Source organism: Chamaea fasciata, unplaced genomic scaffold (genome assembly GCF_029207755.1).
Source record: "Chamaea fasciata isolate MVZ Bird 193981 ecotype frontalis unplaced genomic scaffold, bChaFas1.0.hap1 SCAF_4, whole genome shotgun sequence".
NCBI lineage: Eukaryota > Metazoa > Chordata > Aves > Passeriformes > Sylviidae > Chamaea > Chamaea fasciata.
In genome coordinates this window covers 83,928,861-83,947,156 of record NW_027094089.1, presented here as the reverse complement: position 1 = coordinate 83,947,156, position 18,296 = coordinate 83,928,861, and the positions used below count along the sequence as shown (strand labels likewise).

At 50.1% G+C, this 18,296-nt stretch overlaps 1 protein-coding gene across 1 annotated transcript; it reads right to left on the bottom strand.

Moving 5' to 3' along the window:
- Nucleotides 1-2,350: 2,350 nt before the first annotated feature.
- LOC136289074 (serine/threonine-protein kinase PAK 3-like) lies at nucleotides 2,351-13,300 on the bottom strand. Its single transcript, XM_066182539.1, has 10 exons — nucleotides 13,222-13,300; nucleotides 12,802-12,839; nucleotides 12,235-12,357; nucleotides 11,317-11,658; nucleotides 8,245-8,357; nucleotides 7,489-7,606; nucleotides 6,546-6,645; nucleotides 5,903-6,099; nucleotides 3,803-3,940; nucleotides 2,351-2,434 (listed from the first exon to the last, which is right to left on the bottom strand). Exons 1-10 carry the CDS (start codon nucleotides 13,298-13,300, stop codon nucleotides 2,351-2,353), a joined length of 1,332 nt encoding a protein of 443 aa, XP_066038636.1.
- Between the last annotated feature and the right edge of the window lie 4,996 nt (nucleotides 13,301-18,296).

The window sequence follows — 18,296 nt, the reverse complement described above, 5'->3', positions numbered from 1 at the left end:
TGCTGCTCTGTGCCAGAGTGCCCCGGCTGGGCAGGGCACGGCGCCCACTGCGCTGCGGGCTCTTTCTCCTGCCACAGCTGGGCACACCTGGCAAGAAATCATGATGGCTTGTGGGGAAACCAAGGGCTTTGTGGAGGCTGCATTGCTCTGCACACACCCGGGCCACCTGCAGCACAGAACTTTGGCCCCCAAGAATGGAAACCAGAGGGAAACGGCTGGAAGAAGTTTCATTCTCACCTTTCAATAGAAGGGACTAAAATGGAAGTTCCCAAGCAGGGCCCGGTCCCCGGTGCCAGCTCAGTGTGAGAAAGGAGGCATGACTTTATTTCAGTGCTGCCTGTGTGGGGAATCACTTCTCTAACATGTGCTCACTCAGAAATCTCACCTACTGATTTGTAACCATGGAAATAAGACCTACTCATTACTTTGCAGAAACTCACAGGCTAAATATTCCCTCAAATTATTGGACAAATTTAAATCACGTCTCAGAAGTGAAGAACGAGAGAGTAGGGCTCTCTTAAGGATCTCTGGTGGTCATTCGGGGAACATCCCATTCCTCAAATTCTCCTCTGATGCTCAAGAGCCTCCTAGAACCACTTGCTTCCCCTTGAATGCATTCCCGCTACCTTCTTAGGAGGACTACTCCATTCTCAAGGCTAAGGTAGCCACTTGCACACATTAATCAGTGCACTGGAGGAAATAGACAGCTCAACTCTCTCTGTTAATGCTAAGGGAATTCATGATTTCTTTCAGTTCAAGATTTTCTCAGCACCTTCCTTCTCTGGGAATTGCTCCCAAGCATTTTGTCACTGCACCTTGAAAAGGTGTTTGCTGACTGAAGCCACGTTGTGTCTTTCCTTCAGAAATTAATCAAGAAAACACCAGTCACCTACTGAAAGCCTTCTGCTCCCATCCAAATCAGTTCCCTGCTCAAGCGCAAGCCACAGGCTCATCCCCGATTCCCTCTGTGAGATACAGGGTAATATTTTGCTGCAGCCGGAAGATGATTACAAAAATGAATGAAAATTGTTGGTTCTAGGTACTGTTATTTATGGCTTGGATTTGTTCTAGTTAATTTGTTGGCTTTTGCTGGGAGCTGGGAGAGGGGCCCGCTTGAAGCCCAGACCAAAAGGGAAGTAGTAGAAGAGGGGAGGGGACAGAAAGGTAGGCAGTCAGGAGAGAATAAAAGTTCCCCAGTACCCAGCCAAAGGGAAAGGGCACATGGTTCACCCTGGGCTGGGAAAGGCAATAAAAAGCAGCATTCCATTGCAGTGGGTGTGTGTGTTTGGCCCTTGGGGCAAGCTGTCCCTGCCGCCCGCCAACCTCGGTTCCCTCGGCAGAAGCGCCGTGCCTGGAGGACACTACTCTGTGCTGGAGCCTGCGGAGCAGCCCGGCTCCCTCCCCTGTGCCCGGAGTGCTGCACACACTGCTCCCCTTTGCCAGGAGTTCCAGGGCAGCTGGCACAAGAGTGGGAATCCTCAGCCAGGCCTGCAGCCCTCGGCTGCCGTTTGCCTTTCTCTGCTCCTGTGCAGACTGCAGACGGCCGATGCCACCCGTCTGTGCTGTGCCCAGCTGGGCTACGCTTCCCCTCGGGAGCGGCCGGCTGCCAGCCGGGCTCTGAGAGCGGAGCATTCGCCTGCTCCCAGGCTACAAGGGCCTCCTTGCAGCCTGCCTCTGCCCAGGCTCAGGCTGCTCCGGGCTCTGCCAGGGGCCTCTGCCCTGGGCGAGACTGCGTCCGCTCTCACCTCACAGACGCTGACAGCTCTGCACCAGAGGAAACCTCTCAGAGCATTCTCACTGATCTTGCTGATTTCTCACTTGAGCAAGACTCTTCTGCAGCCAAAGAGATTGCACTTCGGGATACAAATCCAAATGGCACGAACCCAAACGCTCTTGAGTCACAGCTGAAGACCTGCATGTGCACAGGATCTTTTGGCTGCCCCACTCCTCCTTTGGTTTTGCCTGCCAATGCCACTGTCCTTTCTGCCTCAAATTGAAGTACCACAGGTGTGCAAAATACGGTCAGTGGGCCGTATTCCAAAGGCACTGTGGTCTGGAGAGGATGACTGAAGCGGAGCCTTCCCCACTTTCAAGGCACACCTAAGAAGCTGTCAATGACACTCTGCACCTTCAACAGACAACGGAACACTCAGACAGAAAAGCTGCACTTATTGACAGGGAGAGAAGGAACAGAATCTTCCAGATGAGCTTACGTTTCAGCAATTTTATTTCCTCATAACCCTATTCTATATAGATAATATAGAATATCAAACCTATAATCCTACTCTACAAGCCTTCTCTAAGGTGGTTATTGAGATAACCAGTCATTACATGAATGTCACATTCATGTCTACTCCTTCTTCTTTATCTTCTTCACTGCCATGATCAGCGGTGTCAGGGTGAATGCTGAATTTCCTGATCTTACAAACGGATGCTGTCCACAGGAAAGAAAATAAAAAACACAAACCAAAAATCAATGAACCATGACTTTCCAAGCTTAGTGCTTCACAGGCTCAATCAGGGTCCCTCTGGTTTCTAGAAAGAGCCAGAAACACGACCAGTGGGACAATCTGCACCTACAGCTTCGTATGAGGACCTTGGCATCCTAGGCAAACCTGGCCCAGAATCCCACTCATCTGTTTATTCTGGTGTCTTCATCTTGATGGGACTTTTGCCCTGCCGCTGCTCTAGAAATTTCCCTGGGGTTTCCTCTTTCCAGGATACCTCTATGACTCACATAGGTCCCTCTCTTTGAAAGACAGGCACTGTGCTGATTTCCACAGGGACACGGAACAGTGCCTACCTTTCCATGCCCTGCCCCTCCTGTGCTGGCTGGCACCTTCCTTCCCAGCAGGGACAGCCGAGCGGCACTGGATCCTGCACTTCCCTCTCTGCCACACAAGCTGGCAGTAAACCCTGGGGCAGTTGCCATCGGCTTGACTGTGCCAGGCAGCAGATGGGGCTGGGACCAGTCACCCTCAGCTGTCCCTGTCTGCGTGGCAGAAACATCCAAGAGTGGAGGGGGGGTACAAACCAGAACCCCTCAGAGGCTCCCAGTGAGCCCTCCACAGCCCCTTCTGCCCACGGCCAAATGCCTGACTGCTTGGCTGGGACTGGTTTCCCATGCTTCCTCCACCACTATTTCATGCCTCTGTTCTCCACATTGCTCTGCTTCAACTCTTTTGCCATTAGATAGAACTGAGCACCCCACCAAATTACAAAACAGGGCAACAGAAACAGTCAGAGGACAGAGCACCTGTCCTCTGAAGACAGGCTGAGAGACCTGGACTTATACAGCCTGAAGAAAGAAGAATGGACCCCAGGGAGACATTATTGCCACCTTCTAAAACTTCAAAGTGGCTTCTGAGGGAAAATAGAAGACTTTTTTACATAGGTCCACTTCCAATAGCAAGTGGGCTAATACTTTTAAAAAAAATGGGGATGGAGTCAGAGCAGGTCTAACAACAAACCTGTTTACTCAAAGCATGGTGCAGCACTGGCACAGGTTGCCCTGAGAGCTGGTAGGTGCATTGTCCCTGGAACCATTCAAGGTCAGATGGGACAGGCCTCTGAGCAACCCGATCTCTTCAAAGATGTCCCTGCTCATTGCAGGCCACTTGGACCAGATGAACTTTACAGGTCCCTGCCAGCCCAGGCCACTCTAGGATTCCTCAGCGTTCTCATTTGAAAGCACCAAGTGTGGAAGTGAGGAGGAGGGGAGCTCATCTGATGCCTTGCACTTCAGTGCAGGAGGAGCCCGTCCCTGGGACACTGTTTCCCCTGCGGCCCCTTGGCATTTTACCTGCAGCAGCTCCTTGGCAGACCAGCGCCGTGCCTCGTCTGTCTGCAGGCAGCAGCTCAGGAAGTGACGTGTGCGCGGCAAGAACAGGTTGGGCTGCCACAGCCTTGGTCTCCCTCCAGTGGCTATCAGCAGTTGAGGCTGGAGAAAATGGAAACACCCGGCTCCACCTGCTTCTTTCCCTGGAACTGCAACTGCCCTCCCAGATCCCATTGTTTAAGCTCCACTCTGCAGCGACAGTTTGTGCCCTGGCCGAGAGGCAGAGCTGACTTTCCTGTACCAACAAAAACCCCAATGCCCATGCAGCCACAGATTTCCAACATCCAGCAGATCTTGCTTTGGCAGCTATTTCATTGACTGACGTAGTTAGTGGGAACTCCATCAGCAAAAGCATGTTTCCTTCTCTGAGGATTCACAGCAGCCTGACAGGCTTTTTAGAAGAGGCACTTTGCTAGTCTAACTAACCCTACTATTTCCAAGGATTATTACATGAAAGGCACCTCTGCACTGCTTGTTGGTCCCTTCCGCACAGCTGCCATAAAACAAAACTCATCAGGCCTTTTGTCCTGTTCCAGAAAACAATGGGAATTGGAAGAAATGAAAGGAAATCCACCAGGCGTTCCTCGGGGAAGGAAACAAACATTTGGAATCTCCTATTCAACACAGACACAAAAAGATGCCTGCACCAATCTTTTGCCATGAAAATGCCTCTTTGGGCACAGAGGAGACACCTACAGCTCTGTCTGTCCGCAGTCTGCAAGTTTCAGCTTCTTTATGTGGCAAAAGGAAACCTTCTCATGGTCAAATCAGAGGAAGGAGAAGTGCCATCCCTATGATAAGCCAATGCTCATTTGGATACTCGAGTCAATGCACTCATGGTGTGCCCAGCGCAGAAAGTGCCGGGCAGAGAACGGCAAGTTTCGGCAGGCTCTGCGCATGACACCAGGAGGCTTCTGAGCTGGTCTCTGTAAAAATGCCCATCACAATACCAACAGCTCTGTGCTGCTGGCACTGAAATAGATGGTGACCAAAGAGACTTTGTTATTATCTTCTTCAATCCAGAGAAAAATTTCCAAACCTAAACCAGCAAACAAACTCCCCTTGAGTGCAAATACTTATGGCAGCTTGCTTTCCTTTTCTCACACCGCCAGAGGTGAGATCAAAGGGGCTTTGATCGTGTCCCTCTGCAGCTGAGCTCAGCCACTGGGCATGGTGGGGAGCTGCAGTGCTCCCTGTCATTACAACTGTGCAACCCAGGGCTGTCCCTGCTCCCACGGTAAAGGAACAGCAGCGGCGTCAACCGCACCCCTTGGATCCCAGCCACGGGCACCTGACTGCAAGCCCATCAACTTTTTAAAGTACCCAGAAACAGCTCAGGGTCCGGCATACAATTCTAACTGCAGTTGGGGAGCAACACATCCTGAATTTAGAGAGGCCACCCAGACAGATGTCTTGAAAAGCTGAAAATCTGGATAACTCACAGGATTTGGGAAAGATGCTACAGCATGGAGAAAAATTGTTGTGCTGTGGTCAAAAAAGGAAAAAGGAAGCACGACTGCTTTGGGATTTACTTGGTGATTGTTTCTTTTCTCTTTTGATCTTTCTTTTGGCTTTTCTTTTTCTCTATTCTTTTGGCTTTTCTTTTTTTTTTCTTTCCCTTTTTCACTTGCTTTTGCTATTTTTCCTTTTTCTTTTTCTCTGGGGTTTTCCTTGGCTTTTTCCTCTTTTCTTACTTTGTCTATAAAATTGAAACTGCGAAGATTAAACCTCCCTTTCCAAGGGTACTAAGAACATATCTAACCATTCCACAGTAAAATTCCTTTCCTTCAGAGACAGAGCTCCAACATGGTTCAAAAAGCAAATGTCAGGCATGGCTGGAGGGCAAAATGGCAGGTTTCTGAACTGCTTGACCTTCCACTTCCCTTCTGATGCAACCAAAGCTACAGCAGATGCTGATGTGCTGCAGGGGACACTTTTAGGAGGCCACCTTCTAAAAAGAGCTGCAAGTGGTGCCAGCAGATGGCAATGGGATTTTGTCCAATGGCACACACAACATGGGACAGCTGAGAAAGACAGCGGGATCGGTGAGCATTTGCACCTTACCGAGACAGGAGTTTCATTCCAGGAAGGAACTTCTCCTTCCACCATGTGAATGCCCACGATTCCAAGCGACCAAATGTCTGCTTTGGGGCCATACGGTTGGTCTTTCATAACTTCAGGAGCCATCCACCCAGGTGTCCTGGCCACTGAGCTCTGCCTACTTTGCTCAGGGAGGAGCTGAGCAAAGAGGCCAAAATCAGCTGTGGAGAAAACAACACACAATGAAAACCACCTCAAATTAGGAACCCAAAGAAAAGAATTCCCCGCTCTCAGTCTAAGAATGTGCTCTTGAATCTCCTGGAGCACTGTCCACACTTCCTTTCCTCGGGGCTTAAGCCCAGGAAGTGTGGTATTGGCCACCTGCAAAAAAATGCCAGCTTTCTAAACACTGCTCACAGCAGTGTCCTTTATTCCCCTGAAGCTTTAGATTGTAGCTCTCTCCCTCTGGAAGGGACACAGACCCACGCCACTCTTGACTGCTTGTGGTTCCTTGTCACACCTCTGTGCATGTTGCAATTTTGCCTTCAGCTTGCAACAGGAGCCCCTGCACTCCCACCAGCACCATTTTTGGGGAGCTGGCAGTCACTCAAAGCAGCCCCACGCTCTGCGTGCTTGGAACGCCGCACCTGACTAAGAATACACTGACCCAGCTTGACAGAGCCGTCGCTTCCCAGAAGGATGTTGTGGCTCTTCACATCTCGGTGGATCACGTGCTTCGAGTGAAGAAAATACAATCCTTGCAGGCACTGAGAGAGAAAACAGAAACAGGAGGGCGAAACTTAGGGAAGTGATTTCATCACACAAGAAAGGAAACAGCCTAAAAATTCCCTCTCCAGGGGAATGGGGCGGCATGGCAGAACACAGTGCCAGCGAGAGGAAGAGCTTGCTGCTCCAAGACTAGCAGAGCAGCACCTTTCTAAGGAGAGGCATGCCAGCCTTTGGAAGAGCAGCAGCAACTGCCTTTGTAGACTGCCTTCTGCAAAGCAGCCAGAATGACTGCTGCTGCAGTGCATGTGCTCTCTTCATGCAGAGGTCAAACGAGGGTTGCCAAGAAAGAAAATGTCCCTCCCTTTGCTGTCAAGTTGGATCACTTTTGGCTGGGAGGCTGCATGACAAAGGTTTTATTGCTGGCCTCAGCACAGACTTGGAAGTATCACAGCAGTTCCCTTCCATGAGCAGAGAGCATTTTGGCTGCACTGCTGTCCTTTTCAGCTTAGGACTGTGAGAAATGAATCTCTCTCTTTTGTTTGCACTTTGTTTCAAATCCTGCTGCCACCACCTTGGCTTTTACAGGCAAGGAATGCAGTGCAGACAGGCTTGAGGTAAACATTTAAAGAGGCAAGGCGGAGAAGGGCAGATACAAATACAAGAAACAGAGCGAGAATACAACAGCAGGAGATAAGAGTACAGGATCAGAGTCCAGTGAGTGCAGAGGCCCTGGCAGGCAGTTGTCTTGAGATGCTCTTGCCTGCCCATAGCACACCAGCAATACAGAAACAAAGGCTGGCACATGGAATCACTCCAGTTCTGAGCCCAGTTTCCCAGACCACCCTGCCCAAGGCCTGAGAAGTACAGATGGGATCCCTGACCTCACGACTGATTGCTGCCATCTCGTCTTCAGAAAGGCAGACCTTGCTGATGATTTCACTCAGCGTGCCTCCATCCACGTACTCCATAACCAGCCAGAATTGCTCATTGACAAGGTAGCTGAAAGAAGGAAACAAGGGCATAGACATAAACATGCATGGCTACCTTGGTCTCGTGCTTGATTCTTGTTTCCAGGTCCCTCTGTGACAAGGAGAGAATAAAAGGAATGACATTGCCTCTAGGTTGTGCAGTGTTTGCAGTCTGTCTCAAGGAGAAAGGCAGAGCTGTGAAAAAGGAGATGCCAGCAAGTGAAAAATGCAGTTTAGGAACAGGCCAAATAAAAGACCAGTCAAGCTGCATGTTTCTGGGAAAAAAGCCCCTAGTCTTCCTGCCATGCAAAGCCATGGAAAAGAGGAGACACAATCCAAGGCAAATCCTTGTTTCGTTTATCCGCACCTAAGAAGATACTTGAAAAAAAATCAAGCCCCAAAACAACATGGCAGCACTGAACTTGCAGGCTGTTGATTTACTTAGATACGATTGATCCAGGTCTTTGAACACTTTTCAAACTACACATGCCAGGCACGACTCATGCAGGCAAGATGCACTCTCTTCCCATCCATGGCAGATGAACAGAGCAATAAGAATCAACCAATAATTAACAGCTCTATTTTCTGCCAGTGACCAAAGTGGGTTTTTACTTTGCGTCTCTGCAAGAGGTAACCAAACATTCATGGGACAGAAGCACAACAACTCACCTGTCTAAAATGTTGACCAGGTTGGGATTCCCATTCATCTTCATGACCAGTAATTCAGAGAAGGTTAATTCCTTCTTCCGCAGTCCTTGGAGATTGATTTTCTTTATGGCCACCTAAAATGACATTGAAAATCAGTCATTTTCCAAGCTGGTGGCAGGAGACCACAACGCTCATGCAGCGCATGGTTTTGGAATGGCACAGCTAAGCTGTGCCAAAGTGCCTTGGGATTAGACCAAGGAGTAATTAGCAACTGACATTCCAACAGCCCATTTCTCTGCTCCTTTGGGGGCCAGTCACAGGACACGTGGTCACTGATATTTTGTCTTGTCCACTTGGTAACAAGGGTGTCTCAGCTATCACCCACAGACCTCTGAGCACACTCTTTGCTGCTCTTTCTGGGATTCAGAAGTAATCCGCCCCTTACTACTCTGTGGCTACCTCTTGGGCTATGGGCAGGGCTTAGGGCTTTTAGGGATGCCTTGCAGCTCTCTCCCTAAGGGCACTTCCTAAGTGCAGCACTGCAGGTGGCTAAGGGAACTACCAGTGACATTCAGATGTATTTGCTGACAGTCAGAAATGAGAACTCAGGACTCAAGCTGTAGCCCCAAAGAGCAGGGAGATGCTCGAGGAGGCACCACCTTTGTTTCAGCAATTCAGCAAGTGAGCGAGTCCTTCAGTGAAAGGAGCCACTCCCCTCCTTGCCTTCCTTCTGGCAGCTGAGAAGGACAAAGACTGTCCCAAATGCAACTGGCAGGCTGTCACAAGTCTGTGCTTCTTGTGTCTTTTCAACACAGCTCTAGCCAAAGCTGCAGCCACAGCTGACACCAGAGAGAAAAGCCCCCGAGAGCAGCAGAGTCTGTGGGGGCTGTTGACATTTACCTCTCCTCCTGTGGCAGTGTCGAGCGCTCTACAAACCTCTCCAAAAGTCCTAGAAACAAAAGAGCAGCAAAGAAAGGAGAAACCATTTAGACCTTGGAGTGAAAGCCAGCCCAGACTGGAGATCTCTGCTGGAAATGCCTAGAACCTGCAGGATGCAGAAGGGCACTGTCAGAAGGCAGATGATGCATTTTGCTCTCAAGTGCATGGCCACTGGGCCTGAAGCATTGGGGTTTACTGTCTCAGCTCAGAAAGAGAGTTTCTTCTTTCTTCTCGGGTTTCAGTTTCTAAACTGTGCAGTTCTAATCCTGACCATGGAATATTTCCTACAGCAAACTCTTGCAAAGAGAGCTATGATAGGGGCTAGGCTTCCTCTTTCAGGCAAGCAAGATTCTTCTCCCTCTGTTAGTGTGGCCAGCTGATTAGAGATACACAAAAATGCAAAGGAAATTAGCACACAGCTGTCCCACACTTGAGAGACCAGGAGATCTACCAGGTCCTGTTGCCTACTGCAGGCAAGACCTTGGCAGTGTGGAGATGTCTTTGATAACGCCTTCTGGCCAGGTTCACAAATTCTGACTGGTACTGAGAGATGGGACAGTCTAGCCTCAGTGTCTGAACACGTTTGCAGCTGGCCTGACTTCAGACCTGATAGATACTCCACCAGGAAAACACCTGGCCCATGGTTTTGTGGTTGGACTCACCCGCTGCCGATATTTTCGACTTTGATGTATTTTGTCATGGGATTTTCCGTGCTGACAACTGTCCCTGAGGAAAACAAAATTCAAGATGCTGACTTTCAAGCAGAGATCCCAGCTTCCAGGAGACACCTAAAAAGGCAGCCCCGTTGCGTGGGGCTCTGAACCCTTTGTGGTCCGCTGGCTAACAGCAACAACAACAAGCAGACAGACAGACAGACAGACAGCTCTGAAGCACAGATGGCCAGCAGAGACTGATTTTCTACACAAGTTCCTATGGAGAATCCTAACTGTCCCTGTGATATCAGACTGAGGAGGACCACTTGGTCCAGCTACGCTGCCACATGCACACAAGACACCGTCCCTCAGACAAGAAATACACAAGACGTACTCAGTAGCTCCAGGGAGTCCTCCTCGATCTGCTGTTGCTGAGCAGCAGCTGTGTCAGCGCTGCAGATGAACCGACTGCCCGGGCTCACCTTCTCGGCTTGGGGAGCAAAGGCTCTTTGACACAATGCTCCTGCTGCAGCAGGTTTAGTGCAAGAGCCTGTGTAGATCTGGGAGAAGAAATGAGTTTGGTTCAGAAACGTGGCTGGCGGAGATGACCCTGAGATGCCGTCCCAAATGCAAGCCCTTAGGAAGATGCTGTCAGCCTGCCACACGCAGGGCTCTTAAAATGGATTTTTTGCACGTCCACTTCTCTTTGACTGGATGGGCCAAAGCCAAAGGCTGGTTTTACTGGAGTTCATGGCCAGATTCATCTTCCATTTCCAGGGATTTTCTGAAGGACGACTGCCACATGGACCATATTCCACTTCTTCCCAAGGACCATATTGCACTTCCTCCCTCTTTTCCCCCTCCAAGGGCTGCAGACACACTTGCAGCTCCCGGTTCAAATGTTCTACCTCCCCCCACGGAGTGCTCTTGTCCTCCACCACGTTCAGGTCATTCTCAACCGGCAGCACTTCTGGTGGAGGCAGTTCCTGTGGCTCACACCAATCCTGGGGCTCCTCCTTCTCAGCCATTTGCAGGAGGCCTTTGCAGGCTGCCTGGCCAGATGTCAACACTTCCACCTCGAGTCAAAGAGAACAAAGCAGTCAGAGGCTACAGCTTGTCCCTCTTAGCCAAGAGTCATCAGCTGTGAGCAAAGGGAAAGAAGAGATTTACAAGGGCTACAGACAGCTTGTTTCCATCCTCCATCTTGGGATCCACATTCCACTGTTAAAACACCACAAGAAATGAGGAGAGCGAGAAGAGGCCAGCAGGAGTCAGTTTGGATGACTGCTGGCCAAAAGGCCAAAGGACTACTTCCATTGTCCAGGGCAGCAGTCGAGATTCAAGATACCAGGAAATGTCCTTTAGAATGGCTGCCACAGACACTACAGCAGGATGGCCCTCAGAGGCATCACCCCATTTGCCTGCTGCTCTGCAGTGGAAAGGCAAGAAGGGCAGAAAGCACCAGCTTGGTGACTGTGGCAGTTATTGCTGTTTCACTCACTTGCTTTTGAAGATTTTGACGGAGGGCATTGAGTATGTCTCTCATTGTTTTCATTTCTTGCTCCATCCTCTTCTCTTTTGCCTTGACCCTAGCCTCCATTTCCTGCAGCCCTGCTTGCAGCTGTTCCTTGTCATTCTGAAAATAAAGTGAGAGAGGATGTTTCCTCATTGGAGTAGCTTCACCTCTCTCACTCACCTGAGGTTGTTGATGTCCCCTCTGCTGATGGAGATGCATCTCCTCTTGAGGATGAATCTCCATCATGTCTTCTGTGTTCCTCCTCTTCACTGCCTTGATGTCACTCTGAGCTTCAGGCAGCTCTGCTTGTGGCTCTGCCTTGAGATTCTGCACACACAAACGCAGAGCAAGTGACAGGGAGCTGCCATCAGGCTCAGCTTTTTCCTCTTTCAGCCTCAAAATCACATTCGCTCAGCCACTTCTTTCTGTGTCCCTGCCCACCTCTGCTTCCACTGCCAACCTCCTTTCCCAGTGCCAATCTCTGCACGTGACAAGGCTGGGCACAACTGGAGTGCCCAAAAGACTCTGTAGAAGTGATGAACGACTCGAGAAAACTACAGAAACTTTCCAGAAGCCAAACACAGGTGTCCCAAGTAGGAAAACAAACAAACAAAATCTCTTGACTTCCAGAAGGAGCCCGTGCGCCCTTGGGCTATAGCTCTGCAGAAGCCAAGGCATAGAGCTTCGCTGAGCCAGATGCTCACGCGGAGCACCAGCCCATTGGTGACTCAACGTGGCAGATCAAAGCCCATTGCCCAGCTGTCACTGGCTGGGGGGAGACCCTAGGTCCTGGCAGCACTGCAGCACTCAGCACCCTCAGCCAGCAGCAGCGAGAGCTGGCTGGGCAGAAACTTGCACCTCTGCCTTGCACTAAAGACAGCACCCTCCAGAAGTGGCACTTACTGTCTGGGAAAGTTCCAGCTGTGGTGTGACCGCTGCTGGAGGCCTGTGGTCATTTGGCTCCTCGTTGGCCTCTTCTGCAGGAGAAGAGGGAGCCAGAGGAGAGTCTGCTCTTGCTTCTGTGATCTGTGGACAGAGAGGACGGTGAGATACAGGCTCATTTATAAGCTTCCTTCTCTTCAGCCCTCAAACCGGCTGTACTAAGCACAAATCATCGACCTTAAGAGCAATGGGATTCTAAGTCACTCAGACTAAATTCAAATAGGCTGATTCAACTGTGCTGCCAATTGCTCTGAATCAGATTTTCCCCCCTTGGCTACTCTGTGGGGGCAACTTTCTCCCTGCAAAACTGGGCTTTTAGCTCTTTTAAAGCTCTGCAATGGAAAATGAGGAAATGGAAAATTAGGAAATAGCCAGTGACGCCTTTGCTCTTGCTGCTGCAGACATGGAAATGGATTTTCTTGCAGCCTGCTCATCTGGTCCTCTGCACTCTACTGCCACAGGCCAAGCTGACAGCTTGCTGCACAATTCTTAAACGCCAGGAAAATCAAATGTTCCTTTCTTACTCACCTCAGGATCAGAACCTCTGAACACTCGGCTCAGGTGACCTGCAGTGGGCAAGGGAAAATAAACCAGATTTTTTGAGAACGCTGGAGACAACCAGAGCATTTTTACAGCACCTTCCAAGAAGGCCTCCCAGTCCACATTTTCAAAGTTGTCCCGCTTGACCCAGCAAAGGGAGGAAATGACAGACTCTGCTGCCACACACTCTCTCATGGAGGGAACACAACCCCTGCAGGCTCCCTTGCAAATGCTGCCCGCACAGCCCTGGCTACAGACACCCCCTTTTGAGCTGAACGTGTTGACAGCGCTTCACCCAAGCGGCATCCAAATGGCCTTTCTGTTTCCAAATCAACTCAGTCACTAAGAAAGAGCAGGAAGACATACAAAAGCCAGGTTAGGTGACACCCAGGGAAAACCTCTACTTACGTGCCAGCTGTGTCAGGAAATAGCAGGAATATCCGACTCCATAAACAGAGAAAACTACAGCTGCAAGCTGCCCAATCATTGTGGCAGCTGCTGTGCAAGTTTGCGAACTCTAACACTAAAGAACAGCAAGGCTACTCTCCGTGTTCAGCTGCCCACTGACAAAAGACTCAAGCGCAGGACAAAAGCTCCTGTGCTGAGCAAGCTCAAGAGCTGCTCTGACACCCCTGAGGCCTTCCGTGCACCAAGACAACCTCGGATGTCACCACGACCACGTGGCAACCGTGCCCTGACATCACAAAGCAAACGCTCTGTGATGGTCTGTGAATTGATACAGACCGAGAGACTGATGTCTGTGTAGGCCTAGGCTGCATTTTTACCTCTTTCCCTCCTCGGCTGCCTGTTTCAGCTCTTGTTTTTCCCCCTGTGCCCCCTGTGCCCCCTGTTGCTGTGCCCAGCCCCAGCTGGCGGCCGGGCCGGGCGGAGCAGCAGTTCCAGCCCCGGGTGTCCCTGGAGCGTTGGGAGCTGCCGGTGGCCCCCGGCGCTGTCCCCTGAGGAGCTGCTGAAGGACGGGGAGACACAGGGGGCTGAGGGGGCAGCTCTGCCAGGCCGTGGAACCAATTCCAGAGGCTCCACTTTGGCCACGGCTGCCCTGCCGACCTTGAGGACAGGCAGGGACTGACAGGAGGCAGCGGGGAGAAGCTGAAGGCCACCAGCTCCAGCAGTGAGCAGGGAGCTGCTGCTGCTAGCCCCGAGCCCGGGTGAGGCCGCAGGGCCGGTCAGGCGGGCCGGACTGAGGGTGCCGCGGGGCTTTGGCCCTGGGCCGTGCAGCTGCCCCGGCCGCCACAGCGGCTGTCCTTGGGCAAGGTAGCTCTGCCCGCAGGGCCCGGGAGCTGTGCCCCTCTGAGGATCGTTTCCTGAGGCAAACTCCAACTCTAACCCCGAGCAGGAAGCAGAACCCCTCACAGTGCCTTTGCAGTAGCTTGGAAGGGGAAGGGCCAAGGGAGGAGTTTTGGGGGCAGGAGCCAATACCAAAGCAATAGGGGCAGGGTTCAATGTGGAGTGACAAGGTTTGAGCCAACCAGGCGGAACATCACAACACTGGAGGACTTTGTCCCTGCAATTCTCCAGCCATGCCCAGCACATGCCCCACTTGCGCTCGGGCTGGGCAAGGCAGGCACAGATTTGGGATGGCAGCAGAGCCACACGTTGGCTGAGGACTCGCTGCAAAGGCTGCTGAGAAAACTCGGGGACTCCAGAGTGTAGAACTCCAACCAGAAGCCAGCTGGGCAGGAGAAATCCTTCACCAGGAAAGAAAAGAGAGAAAATGTGGCAAAACCGGTGTGAGGATAACTATGAGAGTCACAAAATGCTCTAAAATCACCATTGCCTAGGCATGTCTTCAGCAAAAATAATTTGTTAAAAACTGAACAGCTTCCATGAAAGATAGATTGCACTTTCTCTTTCACTTCCCTTGCTATGATAAGTGAAGATGTCCTTATCACTGATAATTTTTGCCCTTCAGCACCTCCCACACATTCAATCAAAGGTTCTGTGCTGCCACTTGGCACCATAAATGGAAGCAGCCCTGCCCTTGTACCAGTGTTTGCAGCCTGTTCCTTCTCCTGTCTCCACGTCTCAGAAACTGAACCGTCCCCTTCCTGTCCAAACTGTGCCTGAGGGGACTGGGGCCTCCAGGAGCTCAGGAGGCTGCAACACCACTAGAGGTGGGAAGGTTTTGCAAAGGTTTCCTAAGCATGGGTAAACTCTGGGTTTGCCAGTCTTCCCCTGGAACATGTCCTACTCGTGAATGGTCTTGGAGGACACTGTGCCCAGCTCACTCAAGAAAGTTTGTTTTCTTGACGGCTTGAATAGAGGAGAATGAAATTTGTCATTTTTTAGAGTGAAACTTGGGGTTGGGTGCACCTGGGTATGCTTCATTCTTTGCTGCCAAAAGTAGAGGAAAAGCTTTAAATTGCCAACAGAAGCTGACTACCAGCCCACACAGAGACCTGAAGGAGGCCCAGGTGTGCTTGCTGCTCACTGGTGCGAGGGAAAAGCTGGAACAAAATCCCCTTTTATTGCGGATTGAGCCTCAATGCAGTGTTGTCTCCAGGGCTGTCTGTGGTAAGACAAAGTAATCCAGCCAGAAACTGTGCATGTGTGAGTTCCAAGAGCAAGCTGCTTCTCCAGAGTGAGGGACAAGGCGAGCCCTAAAGCCTGAAAGATGGTTGGGTACTGGAGAAGGCCAGGCTGTCCTTGTGCAGAGACGGCCCTCAAAGAGGACCTTCACACCTTCTGCTGCTGGCAAAGGGCAGCTGGTGGCCTTCCACAAAACGCTTCTTTTCTCCAGCTCTTCAAAATGTTCCAGCCAGCAACATTCCTGCTGCTCACACCAGCCAATTCCAAGCAGTGCTCCCAGCTTGGCTCTCTAGCTGTATTCCCAAACCTGGGCATTCCCACTGAGCCTGACCTCATCCTAAACCCACTGCAATTAGCGTTTTACAGAATTCTCCTGTTACGTGAGGGTCGTGGGTTGGAGACAGGCACATGACACAGCACGCACCAAAGGTTGTCAGCAAACAGCTCCTTTTATTGTTCACAGCTTCTTTTTAGAGGGGCTTTGAATTTCCCAGGCTTGGATAGCTGATTAGTTGGGATCTCTGCACTGCCCAGCTCTCTGGCCAGTGATGTGTTTGCATCCAGGGCTCGGATGGGGTTGTCTGAGGTCTCTGCTTGAGTTCAATTGTTGACCTAGGGATTTGTTTCTAGAACAAGCCAGGTTAGCCCAATTGGATTTATGACCAGATTTATTTTGTCCAGCTACAGACCAGCTGTGCTGCGACATCTCTGTGTTAGAGACGGTCTGAAGATCCCTCATCTGCCTAACGACTATCCTCAAGGACAGAGATTGAAACCCCTAAAAGGGACTTTAAAATCTCAACACAGGAGTTCTGGCCTGGCTGAGGTGGGATGTTGGCCAAGTGCTGCCTGCAGGTGTGTTCGATGGAAAAACCCAGCATCCATATGGGAACATCAGAACCTGAGCAGAAACACTGGGCAAGTCAAGGTGAAGTGACTGCGCCTGCTGACTTGTACTGGTTGTCACTGTACCTGCTGACGGCCGACTTGTTCTGAGTTCTCTTAATGAACACACTGCAATGATTTCCCCCACCTGTTTGGCCAACTGCCTGTCGCTTCGGAGAGGACTCTAAGGAGCCCTGAGTTAACCACAGACTTTGTGATCACCCCACTGGAGACACTCGCGTCTATAGGCATCTTCAAAAGCCTCGAAGACTTGACCCTCCACGTTAATCCTAGCTATAATCCCTTTCCCCTCTTTTTCTGTCTTTCTTACTGTTCTCTTTTCTCTCCCCATTATTGCCTTTGTTGGCACTAAATAAAGGTGCATTTGTGGTTGAGTAAACTGAGTTTGTCCCCCGCTGTGTCTTTTGCGCTCTGAGATCCCTAAAACGGACCATCACAAACGCCGCTTCTGTGAGCGGATCGTGACATTAAATTGGTGTCACGGACAGGGTCTTGATGGACAGAGGGGTTGCGGGTTTTATATCGTTTGTAAAAGGGGAAGGACCCTCGTCTCAGCAGCACCTAGCACGCCACTTCGATGAGCGCTGTTAGAAAGCAAGGGGGGCGAGGGAAAATTCCCGCAAACTGTATACACCCAGGCGAATAGCACTCCCTGTCATCAGGATTTCTCAGAAAGATCTCATTGTGCAAAAGATGGGACTGCAGTTAGTTTTTGTGTTTTGGGCTGCTTGGTGTAGTTGAGGAGACAACTATTTGTAACTAAGGTGAACCTCCCAGGCAGTTTTGGTCTCCTCGCCCATTCCAGGGAAGTGAAGGGAAACACCGTTTTAGCTGTGCCTTTGGTGTAACTTGAAGAGTACCACCCTGAGAGTGGTTTTGGTCCCTTCACAAAATGAATGAAAAAGATAAGTATGCATTTTATGCCTTGTTAGCAAAACATGGTGCTAGACTTTCTCCAGACGGAGAAAGGTGGGCACAGAATAATTGGTTTAACTTTGAAAACATTGTAGATAGAATATATTCTTTGCAACATGATGCTAGATACAAACTGGGCAGAAATAAAAGCATTCTTTGCTCAGTTTTGGGGGCCTGCCTTTCGGCAGCCATAGAAACCCGTTTTGAACGGGTAAGTGAAGAAAAAACAGTAATAGAATCCCTGCTAAATATGGTAGAAGCTTTGAAAGAACAATTAGAACAGGAAAGAAATGAGAATTATTTGCTGCAGATTTCCCTTGCAGAAGGGCGAAGTAAAAACTTAAAATCTGCAGATTCACCCACAGAAATAGAAGGAAAGGAGACATACAGCCTTAAACAAATATATCCTCAGAAAGAATTAGTACACATGCAAAATTGTGGGGAACACTGTTGCTCCAACTTGAGACCTCTCATTAAAACAGAATATAATTATATAAATGAAGAGGATCATGATCCCCACATAACCACCAAAGAAATACCATACACAGCCACTGAATTAGCTCAATTAAAGAAAGAATACTCCCGCCTCCCTAGTGAATCAGAGACGGAGTATGTTTTTAGAGTCTCACTCACTGTGGGTGACCAAATTAAATTAAGTGAACAAGAAGCAAGTGGCTATTGGGGACATGGAGTTTTCTTAACAACAGGAAATACGCCTGCTCCATGGTCCCTGACACAGCGTGCAGCTTACTGGGCAGGGGGGTTAAACCCCCTTGAGAGGGGCGACCCTCTGGCAATAGTTGGCACCTCAGACCAACTCCTAGAAAACATACACCAAGCGGCGTGCTTGCAAATGATACATGAATGGAAATTAATCCCTGGCTATGAGTCACCATTGCAACAGCCTGTAAAACCTGAGATTATGACCCCCCCTAATTGGAGGTTTGCCAGAGTCTCTTAAACCAACAGCAATTCTTCAGAAAACAATAGCATCTATCTCTCCGGTAGATAGACTTGAAAGATTTCTTGGACATACAAGAGATCAAACTGGTTCCACTGACTTCTCACCTTTCACAACTCCTAGATCACAATGTAACAGCAGTCATAAAGTTGGG